Source organism: Trachurus japonicus, chromosome 4, assembly GCF_045865225.1.
Source record: "Trachurus japonicus isolate A0001 chromosome 4, Traja_1.0".
NCBI classification, from domain to species: Eukaryota; Metazoa; Chordata; class Actinopteri; order Carangiformes; family Carangidae; genus Trachurus; species Trachurus japonicus.
The window spans coordinates 21,395,911-21,415,530 of NC_140910.1; the positions used below are offsets into that span (position 1 = coordinate 21,395,911).

At 39.3% G+C, this 19,620-nt stretch overlaps 2 protein-coding genes across 3 annotated transcripts; both read right to left on the minus strand.

Moving 5' to 3' along the window:
* Window positions 1-136: 136 nt before the first annotated feature.
* On the minus strand, window positions 137-5,278 carry ift38 (intraflagellar transport 38). The gene is made up of 13 exons (XM_085774657.1): window positions 5,142-5,278; window positions 4,691-4,758; window positions 4,456-4,567; window positions 4,129-4,213; window positions 3,851-4,030; window positions 3,622-3,717; window positions 3,158-3,241; window positions 2,914-3,047; window positions 2,523-2,664; window positions 1,987-2,059; window positions 1,778-1,888; window positions 1,584-1,633; window positions 137-483 (listed from the first exon to the last, which is right to left on the minus strand). The coding sequence occupies exons 2-13, from the start codon at window positions 4,710-4,712 to the stop codon at window positions 307-309; spliced, it is 1,266 nt and encodes a 421-aa protein (XP_085630783.1). The 5' UTR covers window positions 4,713-4,758; window positions 5,142-5,278; the 3' UTR covers window positions 137-306.
* A 3,053-nt stretch (window positions 5,279-8,331) lies between these two features.
* slc5a5 (solute carrier family 5 member 5) lies at window positions 8,332-17,888 on the minus strand. 2 transcript variants are annotated; one of them, XM_085775429.1, is made up of 16 exons: window positions 17,463-17,876; window positions 16,436-16,501; window positions 16,150-16,201; window positions 15,399-15,466; window positions 13,497-13,651; window positions 13,217-13,357; window positions 12,574-12,703; window positions 12,150-12,238; window positions 11,908-12,020; window positions 11,706-11,776; window positions 11,263-11,349; window positions 10,101-10,300; window positions 9,687-9,784; window positions 9,293-9,378; window positions 8,883-8,975; window positions 8,341-8,467 (listed from the first exon to the last, which is right to left on the minus strand). In XM_085775429.1, the coding sequence occupies exons 1-16, from the start codon at window positions 17,826-17,828 to the stop codon at window positions 8,354-8,356; spliced, it is 1,929 nt and encodes a 642-aa protein (XP_085631555.1). In that variant the 5' UTR covers window positions 17,829-17,876; the 3' UTR covers window positions 8,341-8,353. The 2 variants fall into 2 exon arrangements, with proteins under 2 accessions (XP_085631556.1, XP_085631555.1); XM_085775430.1 differs by lacking the exon at window positions 8,883-8,975 and having other exon boundaries at window positions 8,332-8,467; window positions 17,463-17,888.
* Between the last annotated feature and the right edge of the window lie 1,732 nt (window positions 17,889-19,620).

The following is a 19,620-nucleotide window of genomic DNA, read 5'->3' on the forward strand; positions in this document are numbered from 1 at the left end:
GATAAAAATTAACACCTTGCTATGTGTTTCAAACGGATTTCTGTTGGGGAACAAATTGTGCCTCATTGTATCTTGTGCATTGTATAAAACTTATGTTGAATAAACCTTAACCTTAACCAATTAAGACACATAAATTAAATATTAAAGAGTTAAGACTTTATTACAGTAACCCGTTCACATAAATATTCAAAAATAGGAACTATACAAACACATTATTTAATGCATATTTCTGAGAGGTATAACATGTTCTTGTTTGAGCTGGAATACAGAAACAGCAGAAGAACATCCTTAAATGTGTGTGTTTTTTCAGAAGTCATTGTCACTCTCCTCCAATAGAGGGGGTCTCATGCCCCCTCTGGTGGGGCGACCACCCCTTGAAACAGGGCCCTCCAAACTATCATCTTCCAAATCCTTGCTCTCCTCCTCTTCACCTTCCTCATCTTCTTCCTCATCCTCGTCCAAGTCAATCTCGCTGTCTTCACTCTGAAAGAGCAGGCCACATGATCACAACTTTTACAAAATGCACCATAACAAGAGGGAAACAATTTCAACAGGCTACAACAGGGATGGGCACATCTTCAATCCAAACACTAAACCAGCTAACTGTTTATCACAACCTAAATCAGACAGGAGGATCTAATCACAGTCACATCTTGGGCTGGAATGAAAACATGCAGAGTTTAGAAGTGATTTCACAGTGTTGGAAGTGGGACACGTCCATCTGGAGCCACACATCTACAGGGACTACATGACAATTTACTGATTTAAAAGAAAAATCCAGTCTAAATCCAAATAATGTAGTAAAATAACTTCCTGGAGGGGAAGAGGACAACACAGTGTTGAGGGTAAGCCCAGAAGTTTTAAGCAATATCTTAAATGATAGCTCTGGTAGACAATCCACAAAATAAATTGTACTGTTCTCACATAGTACAGATATTAGACACTGCAGAATGAATAACATGAAAGCAGGCTCCAGCAAAACAAGTCTCAATGTCGCTTGTTTTCATTTACACCGTACCGTGCATATGTGATTGTGTGATGCAATTTTTTTTTTTCATTTTTAGTGCATCTTCTTTGCATCTACATATGCGTGACTTACAGAGAAGACAATTCAAAATCCACTCGTTAATTAGTATGAGTGGACGCTGGCTATACTGGCTGTAGCAGCTAAGATTATTTGAGAATGGATTTTTCCTTTTAGTGTACAGGTGAATGAGAAAGAAACTAGATCCTGGTCCTGCCACAAACCTTTCCGTTCCGTTGTTCTTTGGCAGAATGAACGGACCTTTTGGAAACAGCTAAGAAGGCCTTTTGAAATACAAGTGAGGGAAAGGTAAGATACTGAACAGAGAAGATGGAAACCCAATGGGACGTGAAACTGATCAGAGATGGTGAAGAATGGGACACTCGTTTGGTTAGAAATTACAAACACAAGTAAACCGCGAGTCATTCTGTTAGGAGAGAGGCACGACGGAAAGCAGCATCAGCAAAGAAGTCTTTAAATTTACGAAACTGTAGCAAACAAAATGTGGAGTGAGAGGAAGGAAGGAGTCTTGTATGGATGTTGCAATGGCAGTACTAACCTCATCACTGTCTCCACCCTGCATGTTACCGATGAACCGCGCTCCTCTTCCTGAGGTACAAAAACATAATGTTTTCATAGTTCAGTATTTACTTTACTTTTTTTTAAATTACAGATGGAAATTTTTTGGAATATTTTTTTTCACAAAGCCATCAGTAGTTAATCATCACAAAAGATATGCCTTTCCTTGTGTACCTGCCATGATGGCGTTTTGTGTAGGCCTGGGTTTAGATGGTCGACACTCTTCCATGTCGCTGTCTGAACCTTCGTCCTCTGGAACATCCATGTCTGAATCCTCATCTTTCACTGCAAATATTATGAAACAAATGTGTGAAACCATGAAAAAGGGGTTGAGTTTATGTTGTTATATTTTTGCTTTAAGTTTGTCTGTCTGTTTTTCTCACAAGAGCTCTTCATCAAATCCTTCTCCTCCTCCCTCAGTTTGTGCTGCATCATCCTCAGAGTGTTTTCCGCCTCCTGTAGAGAAGACAAACACACAGAGATAGCTATAAAGAGGGTCGTTGAAAGAAGAGAAGTTCACATGTTCACAAGCTTTCATACATCTGTAAAATTCAAAATCTGAATTCTTTCTGATCTTATGTCTCTATTTTCTAGTGTGAGTTACTCCCAATTTTTGAATCTGAATTTTCCTTTCCATATTGATGTTTGAGAAGTGTATTGTCTTAATTGTCAACATCACAGACCAACAAATGATTTTTTACACAGAAGAGAAGAGGAAGAAGGACACACTAGATCCTATTCCTTTCAATTGTTAAAATAAAAAGTCCAAAATATTCCATCAAGCTACAGGAAAACTTTATATTTGCTGATAAATACATGTCTCTAGGTTATACTGAACAAATATATATTAGTGGTAGTTACATACAGTACCAGTACTTTCATAGTGAGTCACTGCTCTATAAACTACACTCACACACACCTCAAACCTCTCCTGCTCCAGTCTGTGGTGTTCATCCAGCTGAGACTCCAGGAAGCAGAGGTTCCTGAACTTCTCCACATAGATCTCATATTGCTTTTGCAGATCTTCCTCGATTTTTTCATATTCATCCATAAAGGCTGGCCTACAAAAAATGACAGTGGAACAAAAAAATATTTAGCAAGCCAATTTAGATGCACTTTACTATCAAAGTTCTGTTCAAAGAGTTGTAGAGAAGAGGAGAAAAGTAAAGTAATGCTTAAGAAGACTACGAATTTAAAAACAGCACAGCTTGAATTACATGTGCTTTGGAAAAAGAGTGCAGGCAGAAAAAAAAAGTAAAAAGTGAAATAAATCAAAATGAAGACCAATCAATGTATGTATACTAACTTACCTAACACTCTGCAGTGTCTGGAGCCTCTTCCGATTCCTCTCCAGCTCCTGCTTCTTCTTTTCTATCTTGGCGTCCAGACTGGTCTCATCAGAGACAACATTACTCAGCATGTCTTTGGTCTTATCCACACTTTGCTTGACAATGAACACAGAGACATGGTGGCAGATTCAGTGCCAGTTTGTGGATAAAATCAGTGCGGGTCTGTGTGAATGAAAAAACTGAGAATGCTGAGATAATTACACACCAAAACGTCCTTGATGGCAGCTCTCAGTGCCTTTTCAGTCTCATTGATCTCCAGTGGTCTGGCAATGGCCGCTGTTCTCATTTCCTGTCAGAAACAAGGAGGAGAGTAATCTCCTGCATCAGTGACAGTGTCTTTTTAAACAGACTTCAGCATTGTTTAGCTATTATCATCACAGAGAATGGGCTCAACAAAGTCACATCATGCTACCAGCCTCAGCAGCACTCAGACAAATCAGTTGTAACTAAGCTGCTCAATGGCCATTGGCAGCTTTTTTTTGGACTGGTCTTAAAGATATTGCCAAAAATAAGGGTGTCATCATTCTTTTTCCATAAAATTAATCTTAAAAAGCATTTACATCACAGTAGAACCAGACTGTTTTGACACGGGGTGTGTGGACTCAAGATCATTGTAGTTGGACCAGAAAGTGTCAGTTTATATGTACACTACGGTATATTTTTCCTCACCCTCAAGTCCACCTCTTTCCCCAGTAAATCATATAGCGATGCTCCTTTAGACGTGACCTCAGATGCTAGCTGTCGAGCTGCTTTCAGATCCGAAATCTACAGTGAAGACATAGTGAGTGAGACATAATCAAGAAAATTAAGTTATGAAACAATGTAAACAATGTAATGTAAACTTTGATAGTTAAAGAAATATGGACATTAATATTACAGTGTAAAAAGTGGACCTCACCCGTGAACTGAGGTCAAACTTGAACTTGCTGTTATCTGCCTCGACTGGATCCTCCAGGGCCATCTGCTTGGTCTTCATAGCACTGTACAGGACTGAGGTGATCTTCAGCATCTCTTTCACTGCATAGCCATCGGCCTGGTAGAGATGCTTGGTGTTCAGCTTAATGTGAGCCTTTGTTGCCTGCAATCAGGTGAACATGGGTTAAGACAGAATAACAGCAAACCCGTAATAGCTATGAATGAACTCCACATTTGGACAATACATAAAACAGGCATCACCATAAACTGGGCCACTGCCTTGATGAAGAATACTCTGTCTGACTCCGTATCCACATCAGTGGGAATATCCATGTGAGGCTCATATCTACATGAAAAAGACAAGGGGAAAATGTAACAATATCCTTCCTTTTGCTGAAGTAAAACATAGACCTCAGATCTTTATCGGGGGCCAGAAAAAACAGGGAAAAAAACATAGATCACAAGAGGAGTGAATGGATCACTAGGTTTTGCAATAGCTCCAACCATATAAATCACTGAGGATTTTTGGATAGAGATCACACTTTTTACACATGAAAGAAACATGAAATGTGTGAAGATCAAGCATACCTCTTTACAAGCCATATTAAGATTTCCGCGACTAAAGTGAAGTTTGGTGTCCTAAAGTTCTCCATTGATATCAACCGAGGATAGCCCAAGGCCCTCATCATTTCAGTGAAATCTGCCAAATAAAACACAACTCCAGTTACCAACGTTATGTAGACAATTAAAAAAAAAAAACAACTCTCAGTTAGGCAACACAATGAATACACTCAATAACGAGCAGATAGCGAGCATCACTTACTTCTCATGTCTCTGAAGGACATTGTGACCTGCGGATACTGGACAGCGGATCATACACTGATTCATCCACTGGTAGTAAAGAAAAAAACAATAACAAAGACAGAGATGTGAGTTATTGTCACACAAGCACAAAACACGGGGGTGGTAGCGACTGTCAAATCCATCACCACAGGATGAAAACATATTCTGCTATACAACATTATTAGGATATCTATTGTTCCAGTGATAGGAGTAGGTGAAAGTAATGACTCTAAGTTAGTTCTTTTGCGTTAGTTTAGTTAGCTGGTGGCTAACTGGAAGTCAGCAAGAAAAACAAACAAACTCATGCTTAGTGTCGCAGTAGGTAATCACAGACGAGGAGTCGATATTTTTTAACATCGTTATCAGGAATGATGCAACACAAAATATCATTATTTACCACCACAATAATGTTTTTTCTTGTCTTGTCTTACCTGTGCAGTACCGAAGCTAAGCAACAGCCAGCTCGCCTCTGCAGCGCAGTCAAGACGGTCTCTATGGAAACCGATTCCTGCTCTACGGAAGCCTAACGTAATCAAAATGGGTGTCGGAACCATTTGCATTTTATGTCGCATGGCCAAATATAATAGTCAATTTATTGTTTTTAAATTATTTCCACAGCTTATGAAAAGTTTAAATAGTGCTCTCTCTAACTGCCGTTGTTTGTCGATTGTCGTTTTTCCCTCTTTTCCCCCCTGCAGACTAACAAGAGACTGTTTAAAATGTAATGTTAGTGTTAGGAAGTTGTGTGTTTGCAAAAAATATTTCCAACAGAGGAAAAACGCACGAACATGAGACAAAAAACCCCATAAAAAATAAAATAAAACAATACCTTTATTCCTGCACTCACAAAGGGAAAAAGCCATGATTGGAAAACGTAGAAAATGTGCAACAGCATTTCCCCAATCCCCATATAAGCACAATATAACTTATTTATTTATTTATTTATCTATCTATCTATCTGAATAACATGTGGTAGGATGTTACATTTATAAAATACCAAATTTCCATTCTTAGATACAGACATAAACAGTTCACAGGTCATTATCAAGCCAGAGTGCTTCTTCTTTTTATAGGATCAGAAGGCAACTTATGATTCAGGCTACTTTTATTAAAGGTGATAGGCTATTGACTTTTATTTTTTCAAATAAGGGTATTTGATTTGATATTTAAATGGTAAAATTTCCTATTTGTATTCTTTCCCTACCAATGTCAAAGGGTTACAGTGTGTGTTCATGGATCAGCCACAGGGCGGCGACACCTCTCAGGCTGCGCTAAAACATTTGGTCTCTTTTACATCTATGGGCTGCACTCCTGACGCAGAACATGATGGAGCAAACTAGTAGTGAGCCACCCCACAACAACACCCCGGCTGGAAATGAACCTCCACCACCAGCCTGCGGCCTCCACAGTAAGCGCCTGAAAGAGCTGGAGAATGCCGCTCTGCAGACCACTTTAATATCGCGGATGGAGACCGAATCCGGGGCGGACGCCGGGGGCTGGTCGGGGCAGCAGTCCGGGGAGGACGAGCAGTTGAACGGCTTGTCCTTGAACCACCGGCCGCCGGCCCATGATCCGCAGCCCGGCGCGGACACCACCACCACCGAGCCGGAAGAAGAAGAAGCCGGGGAGGAGGAGGGAAATGTCGGCAAGGAGCGGGTCGAAGAGGAAAGGACCCTGACGGACCATTTAAACAAACGATTGCTCTCCTCGTTTCTGGAGAAGCTTAACGAAAGGGACCTGGCGCTTCCCGGTGTTCAGCGCCTGGACTGCGCTGTAGCCGACGAGGACTCGAACAGGGCCGCGGATGAGTGGTGAAGCACCGGGTTGTGGGGGGAAAAAAAGCAGCAGCAGCAGCAGCCGCAGCAGCACGGAGGTGGTTGAGGGATTTAGGAGCAGCGTCAGCGTGCACGGAAGCACAATCCCACAACGTTAAAGACAGACTTGTATTTAGTCCAATCTATCTAATTGTGAAAGATTGAATGTCTGGAAAATGTTATGCTTACTTTTGTATGGTGAGGCTGAGTGAAAGAGATAAGAAAATGCAATAAATGACCATCACATGAGAAGAAGTGCTTTCTGGTTTTCATGTGTCTTGGCAGCCATGATGGCTGTGTGAGACAGGCAGCCATATGTGCACCTCTGTATTTTGAAGTGACATTCTGTCTACAGCAGGTGTCACTAGCCACACACCAAAAAATATATATCCCACACCTGCACCAAGGTGTAACTGTGCCATCTTATTTATTACCTATTTATATCCAGGTGTCATCTTAAAGGCATTGAAATTAAAAATGAAATTAAGAATTCATAGTTAAATAGTGGTGATAAGTCTGTCTCAAGATGATGGAGGCAACTTGTGAAGGAAAGTGCTCCAGATAAAGTTGAAGTTACACAGGATGGTTTTGAAATTGTATTGATTTTATTTAGAGTAATAGAAAATACCAACACATTACTTAATTAAAGGCCAAAAATGTGTGACTTCTTTATGAGAAGGCCTCACAACTTGGATATACAAAAGTGCGATAAAATAAATATACATGTCCCCATCATGCATCTTTAAAAAACAAACAGAAATCAAATGTTAATTCTCAGTGGTAACAAACCTGAACCTAGAACAAGTTTATGCCAGTGTAAGCCTTGGAAGAGCCAGACTCCATACATGACACAGCACAGGAAATGATTTCTGACCCCTGGCACTAACCATTACAGTGTTTATTTTGATCATTTGAGGAAGTTGTAACTTAAAATTTTAGGCTACTTATAATTGTTTTACAGGCGTGCAATAAACATATAGGCTACCGTAAAAAGGAGTGTGCCCTGTAACACTGACCTGATGAGGTGTGTTTTACTGCTTTATTTTGAATGCGTTTTTCACATAGGCTACTGCTGTTTGTGGTGAGCTGGATTACACTGTAGACATTGATGCTGTTACCTTCTTTTCTTTTCTTTCTTTCTTTTTTCTTTTTTCTTTTTCTTTTTTACAGATATTGACTATGGAGACTGGGTGAGCAGTGAGGATGTTAAAATGCCCCTGGAAAGCCATAATAACTGGTTAGGGGACCAGACCTCCCAGTTGTCCTACTAGCAAATATTTCTTCCCAAGTCATGAAGTAGCCTATACGCACAAACAGAAGCTTTAGGTTAATCTGTGTGGAGAAAGGAGAGAAGACACACACTGATCAGACTTGAGTTACCTCAAGCTGCCTGTGCATTGTTGCATACAGGGAACATACCAGAATTAATGTCCTGATGAAAGAGCCTTTCAGAAATAAAAGGAATTCAACACCTGTGGGTAGGCTATTTGACAAGAGTCCATGTCCCTCATCACAATATTAAATGACATCTTTAGTCTTAGTCATTTTAAAGCACATACATTAAAAAAAGGAGCTCCAAACATAACACAGAAATTAAGTTCACACACACACAGGGCATGAAATTAACACCTGACGACACGACAAATGTAGATAAACTGTTTTGTTGTTGACCTATCAGCTACATGTGCTCTGTTATGAGGGTAACTCAAGCATTTTCTTGCATTTTCACACGCACACACACACACACACACACACACACACACACACACACACACACACACACACACACACACACACGTATGATTTGAAAGTCATTAGTTATCCAGCAGCTACACTCTGAGTGGTGATATAATGTTGTCATCTGTCAGCTGTTTTTCATTTGCGTCATCTCCCTGCAGGTTCCTCAAAGGCACAAGCTTTGGTTTAACTGGTGACTTGTCTCCCTGCAAAAAAAAAGAGATACAACTTATTTTCAAATAGATAAGTGACAACAAGTTGACAAACAGGTGCTTTGACAAACGCATAGTCCTCGTTATCCTTGGCACACATCTTGGGTTTTCAGTTTTGAATCCATATCCTAATTTCACAGTGTCAGATGGATGTAAATGTGTACCGTACGTACATACACATGTGATGTGTGCTTTCCAATTTAAACCTTATTACTGTAGCAGGAACCGACGACTGTAGATTCAGTTTGATTGGTGTTGAGTCTTTCATTGTGCCAATGAGGGTTACAGACTTGCTATAGAGTTGTTATTTACAAGAAGCTAGATACTTACATCTGTTCTTCATTATAATATATTCAGTTGTTGGTTTATTGAATTACAGTCATTTGTAAAAATTTGTAAATTTCTTTACCCTGTTATTCCTACTCAGGTTCATAGGTGGCTGCAGTGTATCCCAGCATGCATTGTGCTGACAACAGGTAAACATCTTGGACCTTGATCCAGTCTGAGAACGAACACAGACAGCCAACACATTTGCATGCACATGGACTTTTGCATTTCTGTACTGCCAGTACCAAGAGCAGCCAAATTGTAATTTGTTGTTAAAGCAATGGCAAACATGATGTACATGATATGAAGGCAAAGCCCATTATACATTATTGCCTACATTGTGTCCATACGGAAACAACCCAGAGATAGTTAAATTTAAGAAATCGTCTTTTTCATCAATTTATCCTACTTCCATCTAAGTAACATAATATACATTTAAATACACAAATTGAATAAATACTGTAAGTCCAAAGTTTTCAATATTATACTCACTCTGTGCTCTGATGGTAACTCCACTTGCTTTCTGTTCAGGTCCCACCACAACAAACCCTCTCTGATATGACTCCTCTTAGTTGGCCCTGTGTGTAGTGGGGAAAAAATAAAAATAAAAGTTCATTTTAGATACAGGTACAATGCAAAGCAATTCCATTGTCACTAATGACTCCAAAATGACAACAGAGTTGACTCACACCTCTCTAGTCCTATATCAATAAAAATGGTGCTTTTTATTTTTATTGCACGGTGGGTGTCTTAAACTGTAGTTTATTGACCTGCATTCACACGGCTGTTATGAATACACTGTGTCATTGTGAATCAGCAGTTTTCCTAAAGCGTGACAGTAGTTATAATAGAAGCTCATCTCACTCATTGAATTTTATTTTCTTACCTGTTGCATAGCTCACAATGAGCCCGACCAGAACAACTGAACTAGTTGCCATAGCACCAAAGTAGAGGTAGGACATTGCGTAGAAGTTGTGCAGGCCTCTAGTTTGGAAAAATAGAGAGCAAAGAAAATACTTTACCATCTACTAAGTTGCAACCAGCTTTTTCAAATGTTCTTTATTCAATTAAAAATAATTGATATTATTAGGTTCCAAATTTAATTAAATATGCTCAAAATTTTACAGTTCCTGGTTTGTCACCCTCTTTTATTTCCCTAAACACTATTCAAAATCACATTTGAAGAAGAAGGACCAAATTATGTTTCCATTTTTTACAGGATGCATAAAATACATCAACTATAACACATAAGGAAGGGGAAAAATAGTTATGTGTCAGTACAAGCTGTGAACTTAAGTACCCATGGTTATTGGGGTGAAGCGGAGAGATTGAATGCTGCTCCTGGTCCGGGCCGCTGTTGAAGGTGACGTTGCCAGAATGACACTCTCCTGCATAGCTGGGCAAGACCCCCATTGTCTCCTCACTGGGTGGGTAAAGGGTTGAACCGACAGCCAGCCATAGAGAGACACAAAAGCCCGCAAATATTCCTGCATATGCTCCCTGAAAGGCAGATATAGAGATCAAAGCAGATAAAGATTAACATAGTGTAAGAGCACTAAAAGCCATCAGCTGAGACATTAGTCTGTAAATAGAAGCATTTCTGTAAGTAAAATGTTAAATTAGACAAAAGGTTTTCTGCAAAATTAATTAGCATTTGAAAATACTGCCTTTTTCTAACACTGTATCAGAAAAAAAGGTGCAATAAAAATATATCTTAGTCATATTGTAAACTTGCACCTGACTCAAAAATCTAATAAATCACTGGCAGTGAAATCGGCCATAAAATGTTTGGTGATAACACAGACTGGGGAGGGAAGACTGACTTCTAGTATGGTTGTGATTAACGGGACAATAAAGCTACTGTCTGAGTTAGAGGTAAAGAGAGGGGTTGCCTTTGTTAAGACTGCTTATTGTTTGAAGGTGGTGTTCATGAGTTAATGATTTTAAAAGTTTGTCTGGTTTTAGACTGTGACCTCCTTTAATCAATAAATCAATAAAAATTCAACAGGAAAGCATAAAACTTTAGCTAGACGTGATGTTGTGACCTATATAGAAAAGTCCACGTGATCAGAGGAGGAAGTTATCATAATGAAACCACAGTTGCAATAAAACAAAATCATGGGATTTAAGTGCTCGTATTCATTTTCATTCAATGTGTAAAACCATCTGCAACTTGTTTATTTTTTAAATGCTTAGTCATTTAACATAACATTCACTGTGTGCTCAGCAGTGCAGTAACTTTATCTAGTTTCTTTCTAATATTTCTGACATTAAAACAGACAACAAAAATCTAAATTGTAGCCATGTTGCCATGTAAAAAAATGTATATGTACTTATAACTGTATTATGTATTATGTATTATGTATTATGTATATTGTAGCTCCATAGCCAGTTGACATACAGCAGCAAAGGGAGGGAAAAGACGTACATGTCTGATGTCTGTATTGAAAAATCCCACTCACCAGCTTGTTTGCTGCTGGAACAAACATTCCCAAAATGAACACTCCCAGTAATGGACCACTGACTACACCCATGACAGTGAATGACCCCTGAGGAGAGACAACAAACAAACACACACTCTGCTGAGATTCAATTACAGAACATTTTGCAAGACAAGATTTATTATGGAAATGTGTCACATATTGGCCCAGTATATCTATAGACTCTATAAAACCAACAGTTTGAAGTGATTAATTCTGAAGTTAACTGAAGGAAGTAACGCCTGGTTTGCATGATATTGTCTAACAAGCAACAAGAACAACAAAAAAACATTATTCAATATTTAATCATTTCATAAGCTACTTTCAGGATTGTGTTCATTTCAAAGCTCTTGTAATGCCGCATTTTAGAATGGACTGAGACTGGATTAAATGTTATATAACGTGGTAACGCTGAGGTATTATACCTGCAGAACTCCCCACTCCAGGAGAGAGGAAAGAGCAGCTACAGTCATACAACCAACTCCAAACAGTAACGCTTAAAGAAAGACAGAAAATAACAAAGTTACCAGTTTTCTTCTATAGTATGTCATGATTAGTTTTAAAATTACAGTGGTTTTAAGAATTTATACTCATTTAAGTGGATAGTGTTGGTGAGACTCAACCTACACAGTCCTTTGGAAACAAGGATCAGTTTCTTCTGGGTCATATGCTCCAGATGAGGTTTCAGCAGATCCTCCATGGTTACTGCTGCCATGGCATTGATACTTGTGGAGGCGGTGCTGTAAAAAGACATTGGCTTTTGTCAGTAATGCCACATAAGCATCTTACAGTAGTGACTGATACCATCAACTCACTTTAATGTAGGCCTATATGGAGAAATATGTCACAAGTAACTAAGATTCGAATACCTCAGAGTCCCACTGTATGCACAGGCAAGGAAAAGACCTGGAAAGCCTGGGTGATTTCTGAATATGTCCAACACAAAGTATGGCATGTACTTCATTGGACCGATGAGGGAAGGAAAAGTGAAAAAGTGAATATTGGTGTTGGAAAGATTTACCATTTAAGTCCAAGTCACCAGCAGATAAGAGGAGACTTAAATCTATTAAAAGATATTACATGTCCATAGCACCAATGCATAATATCAATAATTAAGATTAGTTTCAAACTCTCATCTTCTACTCAAGGATGGTAAATGGTCTGTATTTATATAGCGCTTTACTATACCTGTAACGATACCAAAAGCGCGTTACAGTACATCGCATTCACACACACATTCACACACTGATGGCAGATCAAAATGAAAATTTTTCTCAGGAGTGTCATGAGTACCAGATCAGGTGCAGATATTTCCCCAGACTTCAGCGGATCGCAGTTGATGTAATATGCAAACATGACGATGCCACAAGTTGCTGCACTGCTCACAATGAGGCACAGACCAACCTGGTTCACGAACACAGCCCTACAACACAAAAAACAGAAGAAAGAATAGCGATACCATTCATTCATGGTCAAAATGGGGGCGGTGGGATGAAACGCTGTCCAAAAGTCTTCCTCAAATATCATCTAAAACAACTTTGTCTCGTAACGTTCCGTTGTTATCTCATAGCGTGGTGGATGTGTGCAGGTCACAAGTTGTCCATGAGAGCGTTTTGGAGTTTTTGGATTGTGTATTTGATGAGTTTGATGAGGGAAACCAAGAAATCCCATTAGCCTCCATAGCATAGCTCTGAGCAGCTCGCCGCTTGGCTCGGCGTCTCTAAAAATAGCTTACACCGACAAATAAAGGTAACGAACCTACTGCTATGACTATAGCGATTATGGCAATGGGCCAATTTGCCAAAATGTTGAACTATCCCTTTAAGAAGAAAGTTTTTTTTGTCTATCTTGATGGTTAAGATCAGATCAATAGATATTTTAATGTCTGAACAAGTGCTGAAACTTTATATCAGTGACAAAACAAGTCTCCACTCACCACTGGGCCTCTCTCTCCGTTCTGCAGCAGATGTACCGCTGCACTTGAGCTTGGTTTACACTGTACATGGACAACCAAACGAACGCACCCCCGACAGAGAGGCTCCAGAAGGTGTAGCGCCGCCGCGGATCAACATCAAAACTATTGGAAAACAATATGAAACAAAGCAATTATGCTTTTCGCGACCACCTTCCAATAAAATATCGACAATTTGGGATTTTGCATTTATCGTTAAATGTGGTTGTGTGATATTTATGTGTTCAAATGAAGTTCTTCATACTCATTAAAATTAATCCGCGATCCATTCTTGGCGATCTCCAGCACCAGCCCAGGACCACCAACCAGGATTGTGCCTTGGATGAAAATGGCCACAAAACCAGACAACATGACAGCGATCTGGAATACATCAGTCCAAATCACAGCTTTCATGCCCCCCTGTGACAAACAGACGATGGAAGAGACAAACAGGAAGCGAAAGAGCTGATTAGGCAAATACAAATAACAATGGAGACTTTCATACAACCTAAATGAGGTTATGATCTATGAGACAAGATGTTACGTCCACAGGTGAGACTAAATGCGAACTATAAATATAGGTCCCTGTTGAGAAATCCAGTGCAGGTTGCATGTGAGATTGTATTTGTGATGTCATAAGGTTACTGTAATAAAGCTCATCCTTTTGGGCATTCAACCTTGAACAGTATGCCCAGTATGTATATCCCTCAGTACGTAGACACACGTTGATGGGAGCATGACGTCAGTCCGACTTCCCATTTCTCCTACCATACATTCCTATATTTTTGCTCTCATTAGTCCGACTTCCCATTTCTCCGACAACCCAAAAGTCTGACTTCTCATTTCTCCGACCACACATTTCTATATTTTTGCTCTCATTAGTCCGACTTCCCATTTCCTTTAAGTAGGCTATGCTTCCCAGTAATTACGACAGTGTATTAGCCCGACTAATCCGGCCCAGAAGCAAGATAGGAAAACATATTGACTGAGATATCAATTGTATTTTGACGGCGCCACAGTCTAGTCAAAAGTGCGCGTGGATGGTCATGCATTTTTCATGTTTTAAGACATGTGTAATAAACACAATGTCTCGGCATCTGAAGGAGGCGATGCAAGAACGGGAAGCAGACCGTGGTGGTTTTCAATCACACAGTCCGACGCCACTTATTGAAAATTTAATCCAGCAAAAAAGGTTTACAAACATGGACCAAAACGGCTCCATAATATGCACGAAAATCCAAGAGAAATGAAAGTTAACTAAGATCAACTCAAATCAGAAATGCGTAGCCCACTTATTTTTAACTCAGAAACATTTTGATATGGTAATAAAATATCTCACCATTTTAAAACAACAGAGACAAAAAACACTGCAAGGAATAGTATATTAATAATAATCTCATCATAGTCCAGAGTACTATGCATCGCTATATTCTGGGGTTCATAGTCGGAATTCTGGGTGGTCGGATGGGCGTAGAAAAGTTGGATTAATGGGTAGTCGGAGAGATGGGCGGTCGGACCGACATATGCTCCCCCACGTTGATTTCCGCGAAGGCGGGTAGGCACAGTGAAGGTACTCACAATCACACAAGTTGTAGCTACAGGAAGGAATAAGGACTTGGGGGAAAACAGGAGGAACAGGAGAGAAATAGGAGAACACAAGGGGGTAAGAGGTGAAGGTAAGTGAGACAATCAATGGGGGCAGGACGAAAAACAACCATGGACACAAGAATAAAAATTTCAAAATAAGACAGGAAATGACAAAAAAAAAAGTCAGCACAAAAATGTGATGTGAGTAATAGGCTATTGTCTAAACTAGTTGATAGAGAGAAAGTAATCCAAACCAATTGGTGCTACTGTGTATGAGGCCAGGAGAAAAAAAGCCCTGAGAGAATTAAGACACTAAGAGAACATTTAGAAACAAATGTTGCGCTGTTTTAGGGTCTGTTTGTTTTTTCTGCTGGTCCCGTGCACAGCAGCACATCAACCTGCCTTGGTACCGATGCTCCTATACAGCCGACTCTTGTACTGTAACTGGTAGAGCCCTGATCCTAATATACTGCAGGTAACACACTTGAATGACTATACCTCACTCAACCCTATGTCAAATAACACAAACTATCCCTTTAATAATGTCCGTGCTGAATAGATGGAGGAAATACATTCTTACCAGAGTGGTGTACACGGTGCAAATGATCCCAGTAGAAAACAAAGACACCCACATATCCAGTCCAGTAGCTAAAATATATTAGACAAAGATTGAGAAACATGTGTTCACATGGGATATCCTTTAATTTAACATCTGTGCCACTGACAGCATCACCAAGGTCGTAGTAATCAATAGTTAAGAAATTTTGAGTGCAAAAGGTTTTCTTGTTGTGACATGTTCATTGCCACCGTTTTGAATTTGTCGGTGTGCCAGTGGGGACTTTCATATCACACTTCCACAGTTTCATAACAGTATTTTCACAGAACAAATACATCTGTAGGTCATGTGTACTTTAATTTCCTTGAGAAACTGTGAGGAAAAACACGCACATCAAAAAAGCCCAGTTGGGATGGGTGCTGGATCAAAGAGAGGAACACTAAAGAAGATGAATGAGTCCGCACACCAAAAAGCTCCCTTTGATAAGGATTTATTTGCTAAGTGACACCAGATTTGAATAATTGGTTACTGACCTGCACTTGTACTTTTTCTTTGTTCATCAGCATTAACGGGTGTGCAAACATTTTCTCCTTTTTCACCTTATTTTGCTTTTTGTTTTGCATCTGGACTCACACATTGGATGTGCATGCATTATTCTACTCAATGACAAATTAAATATCATAATAGTTACAGGAACTAAGACCAAAATGGCAGGTGAATGAAAAAATCCAATTCCATCCATTGCGGACAGCAGGGCACAGGTGAGCTCTCTTACCTTCATTGAGGATCAAGGCTGGTGCATAGATGACAATCCCTGTGTAAAGCAGCTGAGAAAAGGGAAACACAAGGAAAACTACAAACTCAGCGACAAAATTGCAAGGTAAAGAAGTTCAACTGAGGTGTCTCATTGTGCACTTTAAAGACCCTGGCCGCTACCCAGTCTGAACCCAGGCAACTATTTACATTAGAAAAGTTGTGAAAATGTGGCAAACTCTAAAAAGGGCACTAAATATAATTTTGTTCTGAGTTACATGCTGGGAACACAATGACGTGTGTCTTACCGTGGCCACAAGAAACTGGATACTCCCCAACAGCTGCATCCCTCTGCCAAATCTCATCTTCAGATACTGTGACAGGCAGACGGCTGGAGTTATAACACATCACAGTATCTCTGCACACGTCCCTCATCCTTCCTCACTTCTTATTTTCATTTCAGTTGATGAGCCACAGGTGCATTTCAACATTTTGTCAGAGAAATCTCACAGCAATAGCCTATACTTACTGATACAGTGGCTTAAAGTTGAATTATTTCATGGTAGTTATCTTGAATCCTCCTATCAGCCTTTCTCTCTTGTGATTCAAAAATCTACAACTAAAAACCTCACAAAATGTTCTTGTTCCTCTGAAAACCCTGGAGACTTATCTTAACATTTCAGGGATCTAAGATTTTTTTCTTTTCTTTTCTTTCCTTCATTTGTAATGCTAAATACTATAAAACAAACAACATATTTTTTTTGAGAAAACAAAAGAAAAATTCCAAGGCACTCTCTTACCTATAAATGTATTTTTATAGGTAAGAGAGTGCCTTGGAATTTTTCTTTTGTTTTCTCACATCATTGATCCCTTTCCAAAGAGCACCTCTTTTTAAACAACGAGTCCACGAAGCGCTCCTTTGTTTGAAGATCTTTTGAACATATTTTTTTTGTCAAGTCAGACGGAAAAAATCGAATACAACATTGATCTGTAGGCACAGAATGTGTAACATCCTGCAGGTTATCCAGAAACTTTATAAACTCAGGCACCACTATCCAAGTTTTTCTAACTTACTTTGTTTTGCAGTGTTTCTGCCTGATAGTGGTTACAAAACACTTAACGCTGATGATTTATTTTTCTCGGTGATGGGATCTAAATACATTTGATTTCTTCAGATATTAATATGTCATTTTGACACATGTGTTTTTAGACCTTAATCATTAACATAAAATTTAAAAAATCTATATTAATCAATAAGCTTTGAAAGCTGTATACTAGACTAATAACGCTGACATATGTGACAACGAATGATAATAACTTGAAACTCATCAAAACCTGATTGGTGCTGGTGATGCCCTGTCGAAAGAAAACTGGCAGGAAGATGTAAGCTGTCAGGAGGGAGTTGATGCTTTGTCCGAGGCACATGTAGAGGAATTTGAAGCCGTAGCGGGACGCCTCAGCAGGAACACCCAGAACCTGGACTGCTGACATAAAACTGGCACAGAGCGACAGCCCAACAGGCAGGGCTGGCATGCTGCGACCGCCAGTGAAGAAATCATCAACACTGGTGTTGCTCTGCCTCTTCTTCAGGGCCTGGAAGAGTCCGATGGCCATAGAAACCAGCAACATGGTGGCAAAGACGGCGTAGTCAGCCAGCACGAAGCCTGTTCTGGACGGTTCACCGGCAGACTGCTCCTCCATTATTTCACTTTTATACCCTCTGCCTTGATTTATAGATGTACAGGTGAATTCAGGTGAATTCAAGTGACGGTTCTGTCAGGATCAATTACAGTCAATCAGTGATCATAGGACTGAATGGGACAGATGACACAAGCATATCAAATCTACAGTAGTTGATATGTGTAATTCATTGTCTATCGTAACATTGGCTGTTGGGGATTGGACTGTCAAATGTGTGAGCCGTCTACTATTATTTCAAAAACAGTGGTTGTATTTCAATGGATGTTGCAATTTCCTACATTTCAGGTGAACTCACGAGTTACATTTTCAGTCACTATAGTTACATAATGTCAAACGTCAAGCCTTCTTCTTGTTCTCTGACATGTAACCACTGTCACATGGTCGTGGTAGCAAAAACCTCCACAGGACACATGACAAAGTGTCTTGTCTTGGTTTCCTTCAAACATACTGAGTTTCTCACCAAAATGTACATGCATTGAAGTCTAACTAGCAAGCTGAATGCTTATCTTTCCTCATAAAACATCAACAAAGCACATTTTAAAATCCTTTCATTGCCATAAACATTACAATCATAGTCTGCCTTTGCTGTACAAATGCATTAAACAATAGGCAGTATTGCATCTCATACTATGCCTGCATGCAAATAAAAAGTAGACAAGCTCATAAAGTGTTACAAGGGTCAAAACCTTTGCAGGGCACCTTTAACTTGAACTTAAACTCAAAAATGTCCTGTTTTCGTGTTTGTAGGAAAGATACACAAGGAAGTGCAGCAACTAAACCTATAGAACCAAGTTATTACTTAACAGTGTTGACATGTGTTGGTGAAGTAACAACATTGGTCCTTGTTTGGCACACACATATTCACCTCTGATCGTATTCAGTACCGAAGCTCGATGGTCAGATTTGTTATGGCGCTGCATGCTCAGGGTTCATATTTTGTCACGTAACTATGAGTCATGTGCAGTGATTCCTAACTTTTAACCAAGAGCATACACCCACCTTTTATCTTTCCCTTCATAGTTGCCTAAAGCCCATAACTTCTTCCTGGATGATAGATAGATATAGATGCCTTTATTGTCCCAGGGAATTTTTTTTCTCACAGTCCGTCACATGTGACACACAATACACAACAATATACACACCATGTACACCACCAAAAACATAAAACCCACCATACACATTATCAAACACATGAGGGTCTGATCTATCTATCTATCTATCTATCTATCTATCTATCTATCTATCTATCTATCTATCTATCTATCTATCTATCTATCTATCTATCTATCTATCTATCTATCTATCTATCTATCTATCTATCTATCTTATTGTGCTAATTGTGAGATAAGCAGTTGCAGAAATTTGAAATATATATTTTTTTAAACTACAACATTTTTTTCAACTAAAAAGTCATTACTATGGAATTAGGATTTATTCAATTGATTCAATTCATATATTTTTTCCCAACACAATAGCCTAATTGCGAATTATCAGCATCTTAAGACTGGGGTACTGCAGCTCAAATATTATCAGCTGAACATATTGTTACAGGTTTTACACTGTAAACAAGACAACATAGATTGTAAAACAAAATTATAAAGCTAAAAAAAAGTGTGAGCACAGTGAAAAAACATTTTATCAACAATCTTTTCTTTTTTCTTTTTTTTCATAAATTAAAAAGACTCACCATTTATCCCCCATTCAGTCCAGTTACTTCTCCAAACAGCAGGAACAAAGTGCAGATTTTATACTCTTCGACTTCAGCGGCTGCTTCATCTTCTCCACACACCTT

Excerpts from the sequence above, each read along its gene's own strand:
- slc5a5 (XM_085775429.1), bottom strand. The coding sequence starts at position 17,828 with ATGGAGGAGCAGTCTGCCGGTGAACCGTCCAGAACAGGCTTCGTGCTG. Across the intron at positions 12,239-12,573 it reads AAATATCTGCACCTGATCTG|TACATGCCATACTTTGTGTT; the intron begins GTACTCATGACA and ends GGTCCAATGAAG. Across the intron at positions 10,301-11,262 it reads TTCCAGCAGCAAACAAGCTG|GGAGCATATGCAGGAATATT; the intron begins GTGAGTGGGATT and ends TCTGCCTTTCAG.
- ift38 (XM_085774657.1), bottom strand. The coding sequence starts at position 4,712 with ATGTCCTTCAGAGACATGAGAA. Across the intron at positions 4,031-4,128 it reads AGGCAGTGGCCCAGTTTATG|GCAACAAAGGCTCACATTAA; the intron begins GTGATGCCTGTT and ends ACCTGATTGCAG. Across the intron at positions 3,048-3,157 it reads CTGCCATCAAGGACGTTTTG|CAAAGTGTGGATAAGACCAA; the intron begins GTGTGTAATTAT and ends TTCATTGTCAAG.